We start from the raw sequence: 14,793 nt of genomic DNA on the forward strand, positions 1-14,793 counted from the left end.
CGTTCAATGTATTTTTCATGATATACCAATAAATTGGAGAGCATTTTGCGATCGATAGTATGCGATTACAGATAATTGTAATAATTCTGAATAAAACCACCGGTACATTTCATGTTAATTCTTCTTAAATTTATTTATAAATTAATTTACATTTAAATACACCTAGAACCGCCGTCACAAATAAATAAATTACAATAAATTATTTATACTGACATAGACTTTGAGAACAAATGTAGACAACGGGTTTATCTAAGCAGTGTCCAAAACTTAGACGGTACTTTGGTTTGAGGTTATTTGTATAGATTTATCTTCAACACTATGATGAGGACATGAGTGAGACCAATTTCCGAACCGGCTTCTTCTCAGTCTATAACCAGTCAAGATCCTCTTCTTTAGATTTCACAGGCCTCACCACATAAAGATTGCGCCTTCGAATTAAAGACTAGAATTAAAGAAAACTGGAATAAATAAATAATTTTAGAATTGTATTTTGTTAATCAATAATATAAATATAATTAAGAACAATTTACTTTTGTTTGACAACAATTGCCATTATTATTGTTACGCTTAGTAATTATTAATTCGTAAAATATATCTTATGATGATTTTACCTATGATGCCCATCGGCATGTACTTGGAAAGTGGTTTCCCCTGTGGTTCCATCGTGACTGAAGAGTTTTTTCAGAGCAATAATGCCAGCAATCGTTAATGCTACTTTACTAGCAATGAGGGCTTTTCCAGCAATTGCAGCTAAGGTCTTCAGAGCCATACCTCCTACTATGCTAACAGTTGTAAAAATACCGAGCAATAGGTAAGGCAGGACCTTTTTCCCTGAACAAAATAAAATGTTAATGATTACTCTTTCACTGATAAATTCATTATTTTATTAATATAAATACAAACCTCTACCCCTTCCTTCCGAAGCTAAGTCCATGGATATGGTATGAGTGCTAAGCAGTTGCTCGAACTTCGCTCGTAGCATGTTATCGAGTTTTTCTTCGGTAGTCATCCCAGGCAGGAAGCGAGGCTCGGCAGACGCCACCGGCGCATCAGCCTGTTTCACCAATGTCAAACCGTCAGCAAGTTGTACGTTTTCCTGTAGAACACAATTATATATTAGATATTGATTTCACTTAGCACTAGAAGTTCACTATTTCACTCGAGTCACCTGCTCTACGGCTCTCGTAAGTGCATTTAAAGCCTTGCCCTTTAGGCATGTGGTCAAATGTTTTTGCGCACTGCAATCGTCGTAAACTTTTTGTAGAACCGCAAACTCTGCTGTGGGCCACCATGAGGTTTCATCAGCTCGACCACTGTCAATTTCATTTCGTGCATAGTCCTCAATATCCATCCTTCGAGATCTTCTCGGTCCGTGAACATGGCCGGAGACAACGATAACACAAATAAATAATGTTAAAGGTATCCGTAAAATCGAACACATTTTCCTTTTTGATTAAGCACACTACACTAAAAACTAAAAATTGACGCAAAACGAGGTTGGTCTAACAACGACTGACCGTGGAAGCAGTGGCAGCGACTTTATAACGGCAGGCACCACGTCGACGAGCATCACCGAACATCCGCTATTCCGCACCAGTTCTCCTGCACGCGTACTTACGTAACTGAACTTGAAAATGGTTGAGAACAATTTTCCAAGCCAATTTCTCCAATAAAATGTACTGCAAAAAGCAATACTTACATGCGTTTTAACAGACTTGTGTGCGATCAGCATTAATGTTCATGTGTGTGTTACTTTGTAATTACACTTTATTTGCGTGCACATGAGATTTTGCCGGCCCCACTTTTTAGTACGGCATGACTGTTTTCAGTCCATATTTTCATTAGTTCTCTAACGCATACTCAGTGTTATTTCGATTTATTTCGTAGAGTTTAAATTTAGTTTGCGTGATCACTTCGGCAACATGCGTTTACATGGCGTGGCTCAGGATGTTTATTGAAATAAGGAAATAACATGTATTCACGATTAGAGGAAAGTAAAAGCAATTTCCGACCGTATCGGTAGAATAAGTATAGACTTTTATCATATAATCGTAATCATTATATTTCGCATTTTAATATGATAATTGAAGCGGAGGTATCATCGCGTATAATAATACTTTTTACGAAACGTTAATAATATATTGTTAAATATTATTATCGTGTTAACGATGAAATAAACGACATTAAATAGATTACAAAGCTTTTATGAAAAATAATTAGTATTTATTTTTAAATTAGCGGTTGAGCAGAAACATGAAGCATGGTATCATAATAATTAGATGAGATAATAATTAGTTCTTAATAGTATACTGGTCTTGAAGTTTAATTAATTCTTTATTTCTTTGTTCTATAAGTGGAATGAAATTAAAACAATAAATCGGCATCCCCCAAGGAATATTTACTTTTGTAAATAAAATATAACTAGAAATAATATACTCGTCGTGTGTGCCGCACAGTTCTAAAACTTGATAACACAAATTAAAACTTTATTTAAATTTCTCGTTCATCATATCAGTAGATAATTTTACTAAATTTATCTATTCGAATTCTCTGTCTAGCCGTGATGGTTCAGTGGTTTGGACCTCAGACTTAAAAGTGAAGGGGTTCGAGACCGGTCGAGCGTGCAAGAAATAAATTAAGATTTCATTTTATCTGCAAACTATTAAAATCACCTCTGTTCGAAACAGTGAAAACATAAGGAAAAAACCGGCATGTCGAAGAATTAAAAGTTCGACGACATGTGACATCTGCCACGTCCTCACGTGGCCAGCGTGGTGGATATTGCCAAAACCCTCATAAGAGGCCCGTATCCCTACAGTGAGAACGTAATATATGGGCTGATTATATCGTAATCGTAGTTGCGGAGAAAAATCAGTTCCGACTATTTCTACGAAACTGTCCGTTTCATTATTAGCAAAAGGATGTCGGTGATGACAAATGAAGCAAATTGATGAACTTTATAGGAAGTTTCAAAATTTTATGAATTTCCACTTCAACATACACAACAAAAATTTTACACGTTCTACTCTTTTTTATTTTATCCAATTTAAGCAATCAAATAAAGATTATTATTTTGATGAAAATATTGCATGTACGCCTTTTATTACCAGAAACTCGTGTAATATTGCAATGTATGAATCACAATATTGTAATTATATTACGAAAATAATATGTGCTAAAAGTACCTAGTGCTCCTATGTACCTAGTAATAAGTAATAACACAGAACAAAAATGGTAGGTTCTAGAATATTGACAATTTGAAACCTTTTGATTGAGGGTGAAAGTCCCAAGAAAGAAGACTATTTTGTATTAAAAAAAAATATTATTACTATTTGTATGTGCTTCCATACAAATTCCTCCGACAATGCGCAAGAAAATACAAAAGTTTCAGCTGCGTTGATTATTTACCAATACTATGGGCCAATGAAGATTTTAATCAATAACTTGAATTATATATTATACATAATAACTGGTGATCTATTGATGAATAATAACTAGTAGTTGGTTAGTAACAAGTAGATAACTGAACTGCGCTGTGATTTATAAACGACTTTCGTGACGGTAAATAGAAAATGCATTTTTTTTTTTTTTATGTGATAGAGCAGGCAAGCGAGCAGACGGGTCACCTGATGTTAAGTGCTCCACGTCGCCCAGTTACACCCACAATACCAGGGATATGGTGTGTGCGTTGCCGGCCTTTAAGAAAGGAGTAAGCTCTTTTCTTGAAGGTCCCCATATCGTAAACGTCTGGAAACACTGCATGCGGAAGCTGATTCCAAATTTCCGTAGTACGAGGCAAAAAATTTCTTTTAAAACGAACCGTTGAGGATCGCCAACTGTTCAGGTGGTGTGGGTGGTATTTCAGCCTGTGACGTGCGGTACGGTGGTGGAATTCAGCAGCAGGCAGCGTTCCAAACAATTCCTCAGAGCACTCCCCGTGATAGATGCGATAGAGGACGCATAAAGATGCGACATCTCTACGCAAAGACAAAGAATCAAGCCGATCGGTGAGACTTGGCTCATTAACCAGTCGCACAGCTCTCCGTTGAATGCGGTCAAATGGAAGGAGTTGCTGTTTGGGTGCACCTGCCCAGAGGTGGGAACAGTATTCCATATGAGGCCTTACTTGCGCCTTGTAGAGCCTAAGGCGATGACATGGAGTGAAATACTGCCCCGCTCTACAGAGTACACCCAATTTCTGCGAAGCTAACTTAGCTTTCCCTTCCAAATGACAGGAGAACTGCACATCACTCGAAATGTCGAGACCAAGAATTCCGATACTGGCTGTGGCTGTTAGGGGAATACTTTGAAAAATGGGAGCTACGATAAAGGGATTCTTCTTAGCGGTAAATGCGCAGACTTGTGTCTTTTTTGGGTTAAATTCGACTAGATTTAGTCGACCCCAACTTGATACTTCATTTAAAGAAGTTTCTATTTTAGACACAAGATCTTTCCGGCACTCAATGACGCGATCCCGAGAAATATTGCTTTGGCCAGCATAAACTGCATCACACGTACTATCATCTGCATAGCAATGAATGCTGCTAACTTTAGTTTAACTGAGCTGCAATTAATACCAATACTTCATTAAACTATTATTAGCTCTACAAAAGCTATTTGACACAGGTAATATAATTCTATACAGTATTATTGCTAATAATATTATCGTAATTTCTCGTTGAAACCGACTTATCAGAAAAAAACAAACAGTTCACCTTTATATCGTTAATCAGAAAGTTGGCCACATTGGCCTTATGGAAATCTAATATACGATTTGTAAGATAATTGTGTCTCCCTTAGATAAGCATCATATTTTTCGATTAATAAATATCCAATGAAACTTGGTGTATAAGTTTCAATTAACATTACCAACGGTAACAGGATACTCCCGCTACCCACTAGGAAATTGAAAGAGTTTAATTTACCTCATTTCCTATTATCTTAAAGGCTTTATCAAAACATAGATCATTATATATTTGTAAAGACTGATAAAACAATGAAACATCCCTATATTATGTTTAGGACAAAATGAAAATCAAAAATAATCGACTAAACAGCCCTATATCGCCTAACACTATCACGTTTTTTGACTTTCAAAGAGAGCCAACACTTTCTTTCGTATAGCTAATGCCAAAATACTTTTGAAACTATTCTTGTGATGTTTTAATTCTAATCCGACCCTGTTTGGAAGTTCTTTGTTCCACTGTACTGCACCTAGGTACTCTGATAACAGAGAACTAGTTTGCTAATTTGTTGCTAACTATTGTAAATTTATTGCGATACATGCATAGCAGTATAATCATAAGCAAGTTGGTAATTATTTATATATAAAATAAAATAAGCTTCATTATAATTAAATTAACTGCCTACATTTAGTTCACCTTAACAAAAATCATCTCCATTATTGTTAAGTATATATTCCTATATATCTTGTAGAAAAAGATCGTTTATATATGTCGGTCAGTGGCTGCCAAGCAACGTTTTGTTATTAGGTAAGCATTCAGCATTAGCTGAGGAGTAGGATATAATATGTAGACCACTAATGTAATATTAAGTTTAATTTACAAATTAATATTGTTAAACATAATATACTCAGAAATTGATGTAGCCTGTAAAGCTACCGAGCTTAAATGGAACTGGGCTGGCCATGTCTGCAAAATGGTCGAAGTGTTGTGGGCGAAGATTACCACTATATGGCTCCCCGACAAGAATAAAAGACTACGTGGTTGGCCCAGAGTTAGATGGCGAAACAATCTGAACCCTCACAAGGAAGAAAGGCCTGCTTGCCTGGCAGTGGGATCGCTGAGACTGATAAAAAAAGAAAATAAAACAGCAACATAAATAACTTACGTACTTTCACTTGCAATATAAAATTAATTAAATTTATGTTGTTTAACGACACACAGGAACAACTATTTTGGCATAATCGCGTTATGTATGAAGCTCCATGCTCCAGGCTCCATGGAACATTATTTTTTACGACGTTTAGATATTCAAACTATTCTAATGTATAATATTACTTTATTTTTATATAAATCGACCAAAATTTGAGGCCATTAAATATATATGAGTGCGTTGTGGTGTGTTATATTGTTTTAAGCGTCACGTCGCTATTTGTTAATAGTCGGATAACAACGCGTGGCGCCCCATCGCTTTCTCTTACTGCATACGCCGAGGCTTTCCCTGTTCTCAATTCGATGACTTATTTTAATTCAATATTTTTAGTTCTATAAGCTTAGTATTCTGTATTACTGCGTTGCCACAATTTTGCAATCGACGACTCTACTTCTATTCAAAACAATCTCATTTTTAATCTGTGATGAGTGATGACGGATTCACTTGACAGTTGACACTGACAAATTGACAATTGAGAGATTTTATGTACAATACATAACATGTCCATGCTTCCATTAGTATTTTGTACTTGATACTCAGTAATTATAATACAGCAACTATTAAAAATTACATCATTTAATCCACTATACTTTAGTTTAAAGTTTTTTGGCAGTGATTAAATTAATATAGAATTTATTACAACCAGAAGAAAGATCATTATATTACTGTTTTAATACCATGTTATCAAATACGGACGATTTATCATTCTATGGAAAAGATCCAGGTGCAACAAGATTTGGAAATTTTATAAATTACTACTCATTCCATAGTGCAAATGAGCGGTTGAATCATCTACATCTATCCATGTTTCCAGAATTCGATTTAAATGATACCAATTTGATACTAGATATTGGTTGTAATTCTGGAGAACTTACCATTGAATTGAAAAAATTTTTGGAAAATTCATATCCCAATTTGAAGTTTCAAGTTTTAGGTATAGATATTGATCCAATACTAATAAAAAGGGCCAAAATAAACGACTCAAATAATATATCATTTGTTGCATGTGATGTTATGTCTGAATGTGGTAAAAAGATAATTAAAGATTATTTAAATAAATATAATAAACAAACTTTTAATGTAACATTTTGTTTTTCCGTTACTATGTGGATTCATATTAACAATGGAGATGAGAAGTTCATAGAATTTTTGAAATACATAAAACTTATTTCAAAATCTATTATCATTGAGCCACAACCATGGAAATGTTACAGAAACGCACAAAAAAGAATGAAAAGAGCTGGTGCAAACTTTGATTTATTTAATGAACTTAATATAAGACATGATGTTGTTTCTGTTATAGAAAAAACACTTACTGAGACACACAAGAAAGTTTATGAATCTCCATCATCTGCCTGGAACAGGACAATTAAAAGCTATCACTTACTTGAAAGCAATTGATAGCATAAGTTATGATGCAAAGTAAGAACTAAAATAATGTATATGTCCTAAGCATATTACATTCTCAAATGAAACTTAAGAGTATCAACTGAACTACTATATTCAGAAGAAGCACATCAAAAATGAAAAAATTTCTACATATATATTCTTAAGTTGCTACTTCTTCAGTGCTTGACTCAAATTCTAATTTCACATCGCCACCCATTTCTTCCGTATCCATTTCTGTCTCTTGTGCATTGAGCATGTTCAATGTTACCTGGTAAATAAAAAGAACATGTATAAAACAAAAAAAGTTAAATTAAAGCATTTTTTTTAATTTGAAATTTTATTGCAATTATATTTTTAAATTATTTTAATTTTTCATAGAATGTCATAAAAAAAGAACATAAATTCAAGACTTTATACCTGCAGTCAAATTATATAACAAAATGATAAAAAACTTAATAGACAAAAAGATAAATTCATTTGTTATATACAAATTAAATAGTGTAATTATATAAAAAATAGCAGATTTTTTCTACAATATCAACCAATCTAAACTAACATTATTAAGCTGAACAGTTTGTTTCTTTGAACATGCTAATCTCAAGAGCTATACCTGTACTGATTTTAAAAATCATATCCCCATTGATTATATACCCCTGAGTACTGAAGACATAAATGTCACACAGTCAAAGCCAGGAAAGACCACATATTACATAAATTCCCTATAATAAAGATATTGTAGCAATATCATTAAATGGCACCATTAACATATTATATTTATTTTGATGGTGCCTTTTACATATAAATGAACATAAAATATGTATTCTATTAATAATTTTATTTATTATAATTAAATTAGTTTAGATATTTTAGTATTACAGTCTTTATTGTTAACTTTTATAACTACCTGGCCAGAACTCCCCGCAGTAGGCAGTCTCTCATCTGCAGCTTTTCGTTTCACTGGTGTTTTGGTATGAGAACTGTAAGCAATAAAATTTCCATTATGTACCATGAATTTGAAAGTTTCTTTCTTTTGACAATTAACAAATTTGCAAGACACGGACAAACATGCTATATTTTTAAAAGTTTCTATAAAAATTTAAAAATAGTTCGCCATTTATAAGCATTACTTATAATGGTTGAGACATCCACAATTCAAGTTCTGTTGATAGGGAGAGGTATATTTTACTGAATTTTTGTTTGAACTTTCTGTTCCCCTTTGTGAAACTGATCACGCAGAGACACCATTTTGCTTTAGAGCCCTTTTTTATTTGAAGTTTCCCTAATGTCAAACAGTTAACTAGTATAATTTAAGTACTCCTGTAGGCCTTACAATGTTTAACTACTATGGCACCTCCAAAACCTATGCTTTTTTGTCAGAAGAGTTGAGTGATTACAAGCCTTTAAATAAAGAAAAACATTTGGAGTAGACCGATTATTGGACTGTGTCTGGGCCTTTCTCAACATGGATATCTACATCGCATAAAAATAAAAAAGTAAATAAATAAATAAATCATAAGTAAATCATAGTGACCTACTAAATAAAATTGGCCCGCCAGATGGGACACACACACACCAGTTTATACACATACAGAGAGCCAATAGAATGGATTTAAAAATAAATTAAGACACCAACAACATAGACAAAATTTCACAGACTGGTTGTATTAATACTCATAGATGTGTATAATACAGATAAACTATTAAGATGCATATCAGTTACAATATAAAAATTATAAAATTCCTTGTGTTTATCCGCACTATATTAATATCCAAAATCAAATAAGCTCACTTTCCAAATGGTATTATCTGTTATAGCCTTAGCATGTATAATAAATAAGGCAGGTAGGAAGGAGACAGCCCTTACCTGCTGTGATTAGGTGTGGGAACCATGGTGAAGTGAAAGGGTTTAGCAATGTCTACCCAGATCGTTCTGATAATTAAGCAGCTCTATTCTTATCTTCCAAATTTAAACATGGATATCTCCATACCACTACAAAGGTTGGAAACGGTACAGGTAGGAAGTCCCCTATACCACTCACTACCCCATAACAGTCAGTCATATCTTTGTATCCACCCATCATCTAGTATGCAAAGCATAAACATAAAATTTTATAATTTTACCTAGTTGACTGGTCCGCTAAAGGATGTAATAGCATTGTCATTTCAGCAAGTCGATTAAAAGCTGCACCAGCCTCGGTAAAAATTTCACCCACCTGAAAATAGATAAAAGGAATGTTTGAACTTCAGTACATTCCTGGCACTTTTACACATATTACGTTCATTATATTATACTCATGAAATATACCTTTGCTGCTGAGTTATTCATCTTTCTAATGAATTTTATAAAGCGACTAATTATACTGAAAATTAATGAATGGATAAAGTTAAGACTTTATTTTCAATTTCAATTTTAAACAACGTAACGAAATTCGATTCTCGACTAGAATATATCACAAAGAATATTTGTTTTATGAAATTCTGTGTTTAATGAAATATAGATTCAAATACATTTCCAATTTTCATCAAAATATTTACACTTTTTTGTATGTAACTGACATACATATGATCATATTAATATGTAACTGACAAGTGCAGTGCTGCCACTTTCTTTTTCTAAAAAGGACAACATGGCAATCTAAAAAGAGTAAGTAGAGGCTAAAAATCCATAAAAGCCAGTACCTAATCATGAATCAGAATGCTAAAAAGTGCGAATACGGTCATAATCACTTAATATAATTATTCTGAGTCGGAGCATTTAATGTGATGACTAGAACTTCAGTAGCCAATCAAAACGCTCAGTTCGTAAAGAAACATTCCTTGGCATGATATATGTCCATTTTTAGCATTTTGGTGGTACTCGTTTCTACATTATTCATGATTACACGGTTTTATAAATTTTTATCTCTTTCTAGCCCTTATTAGAGTGCCAATTTGCTCATTTTAGAAAAACATGGTGGCAACACTCAGTGTATATCTCTATTGACTAGTGAGTAAAGTTAGTTCTTAATCTGTGATGTATATAGTAACAAAACAATATAGTAACGTGTTCAAAGAGTAGTATAATAATATAAATATTATATAAATAAATAATAATATAAATATAAATAAATGTGTGTCCCTGCATATTTTAAATATAATTTTCATTATATTATGTGAAGAAATATCACAAGTTCTCTCCCACATACAAAACTAGGCTTTCATAATTGGGATTCTGTTTTAACCTCGCCTACATAACAACTTCTTCTTAACATTATGTATCGGCCAAACAATATGTATTCAAATGAAAATTATATGCACAATTTAAGAGATAAACGGTTTAAGAGTAACCGACCACATGGTAATTTTTTGAATAGAAACATACCCTATAGTAATAGTCACTCTTTTGGAAATCAGTTTAGCGATGAATACTGGTGTGAAACATGTGACAGAGGTTTCAGAACTCAACAAATTCTTGAAAACCATAAAAAACAACATCAGGTATAGTTTGACGAAAGTCTTATAATTTACTAGCTGTTGGTTTGGGCTGTGTGTTGATAGATCACTGTGTCAGTCAGTCACCTTTGAGTTACATATATTTTGATTATGACATAAGTTAAAAATTTCTTTCTTTGTATGTATTTAAGAGAAAGTAATCTGATAAAGAAAACTTAATGCTTCCATTTTGTACATGCAAAGTGAACTGAACATTTTGAATGTGTGTTTAAATTTATCAATATCAATAATCTTATTTAGTGCATCATATTCTTTACAGAAATGCAATATTGATGGCTGTCAGTTTATAGCGCATCCAAAAGTGATTATTAAACATGTTCAAATGCAGCATTCAACTGGTTTATATAAAAAAATTGCAAAACTTAACAATCCTGAAGAAATTGAAAAATGGAGAGAAGATAGAAGGAAGAAATATCCAACTAAATCCAATATTGAAAAGAAAAATTCCGAAATCAAAGAAAAAATTGAAAGAGGGGAAAAAATGGCTTTGGGGGCTCGTAAGAAGAATACAGGTGAGAGGGGCATATAATAACATATTTAATCAATCTATAAAATCTAAAATTCAAATAATGTATTTAAAAACAGTCATGTTCTATAGTTTCACCAATTATTTTTCTAGATTGGCATGTTTTTGCATTTGTTGGTTTTGTCCTTGCTTGGATTAGGATAATGACTGTCAAAGTTTGAAAATCCAACAAAAAAAATGTCTGCTAGGGTGAGCCTAGATTCATAAAAAAGCAATAGATATATATATATGAACTTAAGCAACATCCACTATTATACACTGGAAAGTAAATGCTGTATTAAAATATAGAGAACTAGATTTTGCCTCATGTACTTTGCCCACACAAGAAAAAGATAGAGACCCTTTATTTTACTCACTTATTTCATGCTCCTGTGATAAAGACTATCATATATGCTTTCTCCGATTTCTTTATACCAAAGTTCATCCAAATTGGTTCAGTGGTTTAAGTGTAAAGTAACAGACAGTCACACAGTTACTTTCACATTTATAATAATACTAGCTGTGCCCCACGGTTTCACCCGTGTAAGTCTGTATCCCGTAGGAATATGGGGATAAAAAGGGCATTTTAATTAGTTTAGATTAATAAATTATAAGAAAATCACATCACACACACATTACATCAGAGTCATATTAAAGTAGTGGAGGCTTTGCCTGTGGTACATATATCCTTTGGTATTCAGATATCAAATATCTATGAAATACTAGCTGCACCCGGCAAACGCTGTTCTGCCTTACTCTTATCATTTAGTGGTATGAAAAATAGATGTTAGCCGATTCTCAGACCTACCCAATATGCTTACCAAATTTCAGAGGAATCGGTCAAGCCGTTTCGGAGGAGTATAGAGACTAACATTGTGACACGAGAATTTTATATATAAGATAATGGACTTGTTTTTGAAATTGGTCTAGCAGATCCTAAAATTAACATGTTCAAACAACCTTAGTAGTATACTAATAATAAAAATTAACTACTCAATTTTTATTATTAGTATACTATGTTTGTTGTATATCTATATGATATGATACCTAATTATCAGTTATTTCACACTAATGTTTCAGATATGCAACAACAAATAAAGAGAAAGAGGCCATTTGACAATCATAGTTGTCGGAAACATGATATAAAAAAGAAGGACATTCTGTTGAAAACTACTGAAAAACAATTTGTTCCTAAAAAAATTTGTAAAATTATTTCTATTGCTGTTGAATCAAGAAAACTTAAGCCATTCCCTGGCCTTCAGCATCTACTAGACGAAAGTAATATTAAAGAACCAGCACCAGAAATAGCTGCCGATATGATAGAAGATGATGTATTTGTTATGGATGACAATCACAAGAATACTTTAATGTCAGAACCAGTTGTATGTGGTGCCTTAACATCTCTGATTAATGATTACGGATCATCTGATGAAGATGATACCAAAAAGGATTCTTCAGATGCGATAGGAAATGTAATTAATCTACAACCAATTAAAAAAATAAAAATAGCAGAAGAAAGGATAGTTCAAAATGATTATGACATACAAAAGCAAGATATTGATGAAAATGACAGTGGACCTGAAGAAGTAAAATTTGCTAAAGATGACACTATCAATAGAATAACACTAGAGGCAGATGTCAAACCCCAAAAACAATTTACAAACAAACAATCTCAGGCCAATTTTCATAGTAAAAAAATTGTTAAAAATACGTATAAGCGTAAAATTCCCTCCACTCTCTTAGAAAAACTGTTAAGTAATGAGATACGCCAAGAAAGAAACATTGTGTTGCAGTGTATTAGATATATCATAAAAAGTGATTATTTTAAAAAGGAAAATAAAAATTGAAAATATTATAAATAAATTTATGTTTCAAATCATCCATATAATATGTACATATTGTTTATTTTTTTTTTTATTTTGCCTGGAGCCAGCTATTCATTAAATATAAATCTTAAATTATTAATCAGTTTTCATAAAGACAAGCAAAGAAAAATCATCAACACAAAAGGCAGTGATGGTTAATAATATTAGTACATTAAAGTCCATTTTTCATCGCGAGCGGAGCGGACCCGTTTCAAACTCGTCAAACTCGTTTACTCGTTCCACTCATTTCTCTCTATTGTTATCCTGATGCAGTGGAAACAAAAGAAAAATCTGTTGGTGGAAATGCGAATCTTTTTTTATATAAAAGGAGCCCGTCCTGCTTAACCATTTCCCGTTCAGTATCCTTTCGTAAATCAGGCTTAAACAAGCCTGGAGATTGGAGATAAAGAGAGAGTAAAATAGGTAATTTACATGTTGACTAATTTCCCAATTATTACATGCACTATGCCGAATGTTATATCATACTCGTATAATAATACTACAATTTGTGAAATGTTAGCCTTACGTATGGCGTGGCCGCTTTTAGTTTTTTATGATCATTCGAATTTGGTCGGTGTATCAATGAAAATTAGTAGGTATGTGCTGAAATTCTACTAATATCTTTTTAACCATTCAGTGCATTACGCGCAAATTTACTAAACACCTATATATTTGAATACATCTGACAATTCATTAAAAACTGGTCAAGTTCAAATTATGCAACACCTTCGCAGCGGTTCGTCATATAATTTGTTGTATCTTTTTACATACAAACAGTACACCAATGAAACTTTACAATACGTTGTAGGCTATTTTTACGTATCTTTAACCCTCTTAGTTAAAGCATTAAATCTCAAAAACCCTATTTTATTTTTATTACATGTATACTTTTTCCGAATATTTTTTTACTAAAAGGTACATACAAATTATATAATAGCAATGTATATAAAAAATCACAGGGATCTCCACCAGTTTCAGATTGGCCATTTTTCCAGATTTTCTCGAAAAGTATCGCATGCTCACATTTAAAAATTGGACACAATTATATACAACTCGAAATATCTATATGCCAAAGATTGAAAATTCGAAACTTTTACAAAAACTCTCAAGCTTACTTTTCACAATTAATAATAATTAATTGCAGTGGGTATTACTAATATACTTCGGAGTATGGTATTTCGGCACAGGCGTTAGAGGAACAACTAAGCATATTTTTAGGCGGTAAATATTTACATTGTCGGCGCTTTTGAAGAATTTTTCATTTTATGTGTAATTTGGTCCAGCTTAAGATATGGGATAGTTTTTGTTTCGTTTAATTATCCTAATAATTCATAATCTTAATATTTTTAATTATTACTCAGCCACAGCAACGCGTGGCCGGGTATGCTAATCTACTATATAAAAATAAGTCGGGTTTTCCTTCCTGACGCTATAACTCCAGAACGCACGAACCGATTTCCACGGTTTTGCATTCGTTGGAAAGGTCTTGGGCGTCGTGAGGTTTATAGCAAAGAAAATTCCGGAAAAATTTCAACAGAAAAGCGGGAAAAACGAAGCCATCTGGTGGCGAAACGGAGTTCGCTGAGTTTGCTAGTACACTATATATACAGAGAACCTTAGACTCGGCGAAAAAGATGTGAAATATGT

The 14,793-nt window shown here is 32.9% G+C and overlaps 4 protein-coding genes across 8 annotated transcripts; 2 read left to right on the forward strand and 2 right to left on the reverse strand.

The window, feature by feature from the left end:
• Nucleotides 1-202: 202 nt before the first annotated feature.
• LOC119839825 lies at nt 203-1,537 on the reverse strand. Of its 2 annotated transcripts, none has more exons than XM_038366256.1 (4): nt 1,169-1,537; nt 904-1,096; nt 612-831; nt 203-442 (listed from the first exon to the last, which is right to left on the reverse strand). In XM_038366256.1, the coding sequence occupies exons 1-4, from the start codon at nt 1,439-1,441 to the stop codon at nt 436-438; spliced, it is 693 nt and encodes a 230-aa protein (XP_038222184.1). In that variant the 5' UTR covers nt 1,442-1,537; the 3' UTR covers nt 203-435. The 2 variants fall into 2 exon arrangements, with proteins under 2 accessions (XP_038222184.1, XP_038222183.1); XM_038366255.1 differs by having other exon boundaries at nt 207-458.
• A 4,840-nt stretch (nt 1,538-6,377) lies between these two features.
• Nucleotides 6,378-7,330, forward strand: LOC119830454 (probable RNA methyltransferase CG11342). Its single transcript, XM_038353484.1, has one exon. It carries the CDS (start codon nt 6,574-6,576, stop codon nt 7,294-7,296), a length of 723 nt encoding a protein of 240 aa, XP_038209412.1. The 5' UTR covers nt 6,378-6,573; the 3' UTR covers nt 7,297-7,330.
• A 51-nt stretch (nt 7,331-7,381) lies between these two features.
• On the reverse strand, nt 7,382-9,861 carry LOC119830463. 2 transcript variants are annotated; one of them, XM_038353497.1, is made up of 4 exons: nt 9,820-9,861; nt 9,406-9,497; nt 8,189-8,261; nt 7,382-7,552 (listed from the first exon to the last, which is right to left on the reverse strand). In XM_038353497.1, exons 1-4 carry the CDS (start codon nt 9,844-9,846, stop codon nt 7,445-7,447), a joined length of 300 nt encoding a protein of 99 aa, XP_038209425.1. In that variant the 5' UTR covers nt 9,847-9,861; the 3' UTR covers nt 7,382-7,444. The 2 variants fall into 2 exon arrangements, with proteins under 2 accessions (XP_038209425.1, XP_038209433.1); XM_038353505.1 differs by lacking the exon at nt 9,820-9,861 and adding an exon at nt 9,590-9,812.
• Nucleotides 9,862-10,383: 522 nt separating this feature from the next.
• LOC119830678 (nuclear fragile X mental retardation-interacting protein 1) lies at nt 10,384-13,156 on the forward strand. 3 transcript variants are annotated; one of them, XM_038353763.1, is made up of 3 exons: nt 10,384-10,761; nt 11,036-11,288; nt 12,362-13,156. In XM_038353763.1, the coding sequence occupies exons 1-3, from the start codon at nt 10,537-10,539 to the stop codon at nt 13,126-13,128; spliced, it is 1,245 nt and encodes a 414-aa protein (XP_038209691.1). In that variant the 5' UTR covers nt 10,384-10,536; the 3' UTR covers nt 13,129-13,156. The 3 variants fall into 3 exon arrangements, with proteins under 3 accessions (XP_038209691.1, XP_038209709.1, XP_038209701.1); XM_038353781.1 differs by having other exon boundaries at nt 10,384-10,621; XM_038353773.1 differs by lacking the exon at nt 10,384-10,761 and adding an exon at nt 10,829-10,978.
• Nucleotides 13,157-14,793: the final 1,637 nt, after the last annotated feature.

The sequence above is a fragment of the Zerene cesonia genome, chromosome 1 (genome assembly GCF_012273895.1).
Source record: "Zerene cesonia ecotype Mississippi chromosome 1, Zerene_cesonia_1.1, whole genome shotgun sequence".
NCBI lineage: Eukaryota > Metazoa > Arthropoda > Insecta > Lepidoptera > Pieridae > Zerene > Zerene cesonia.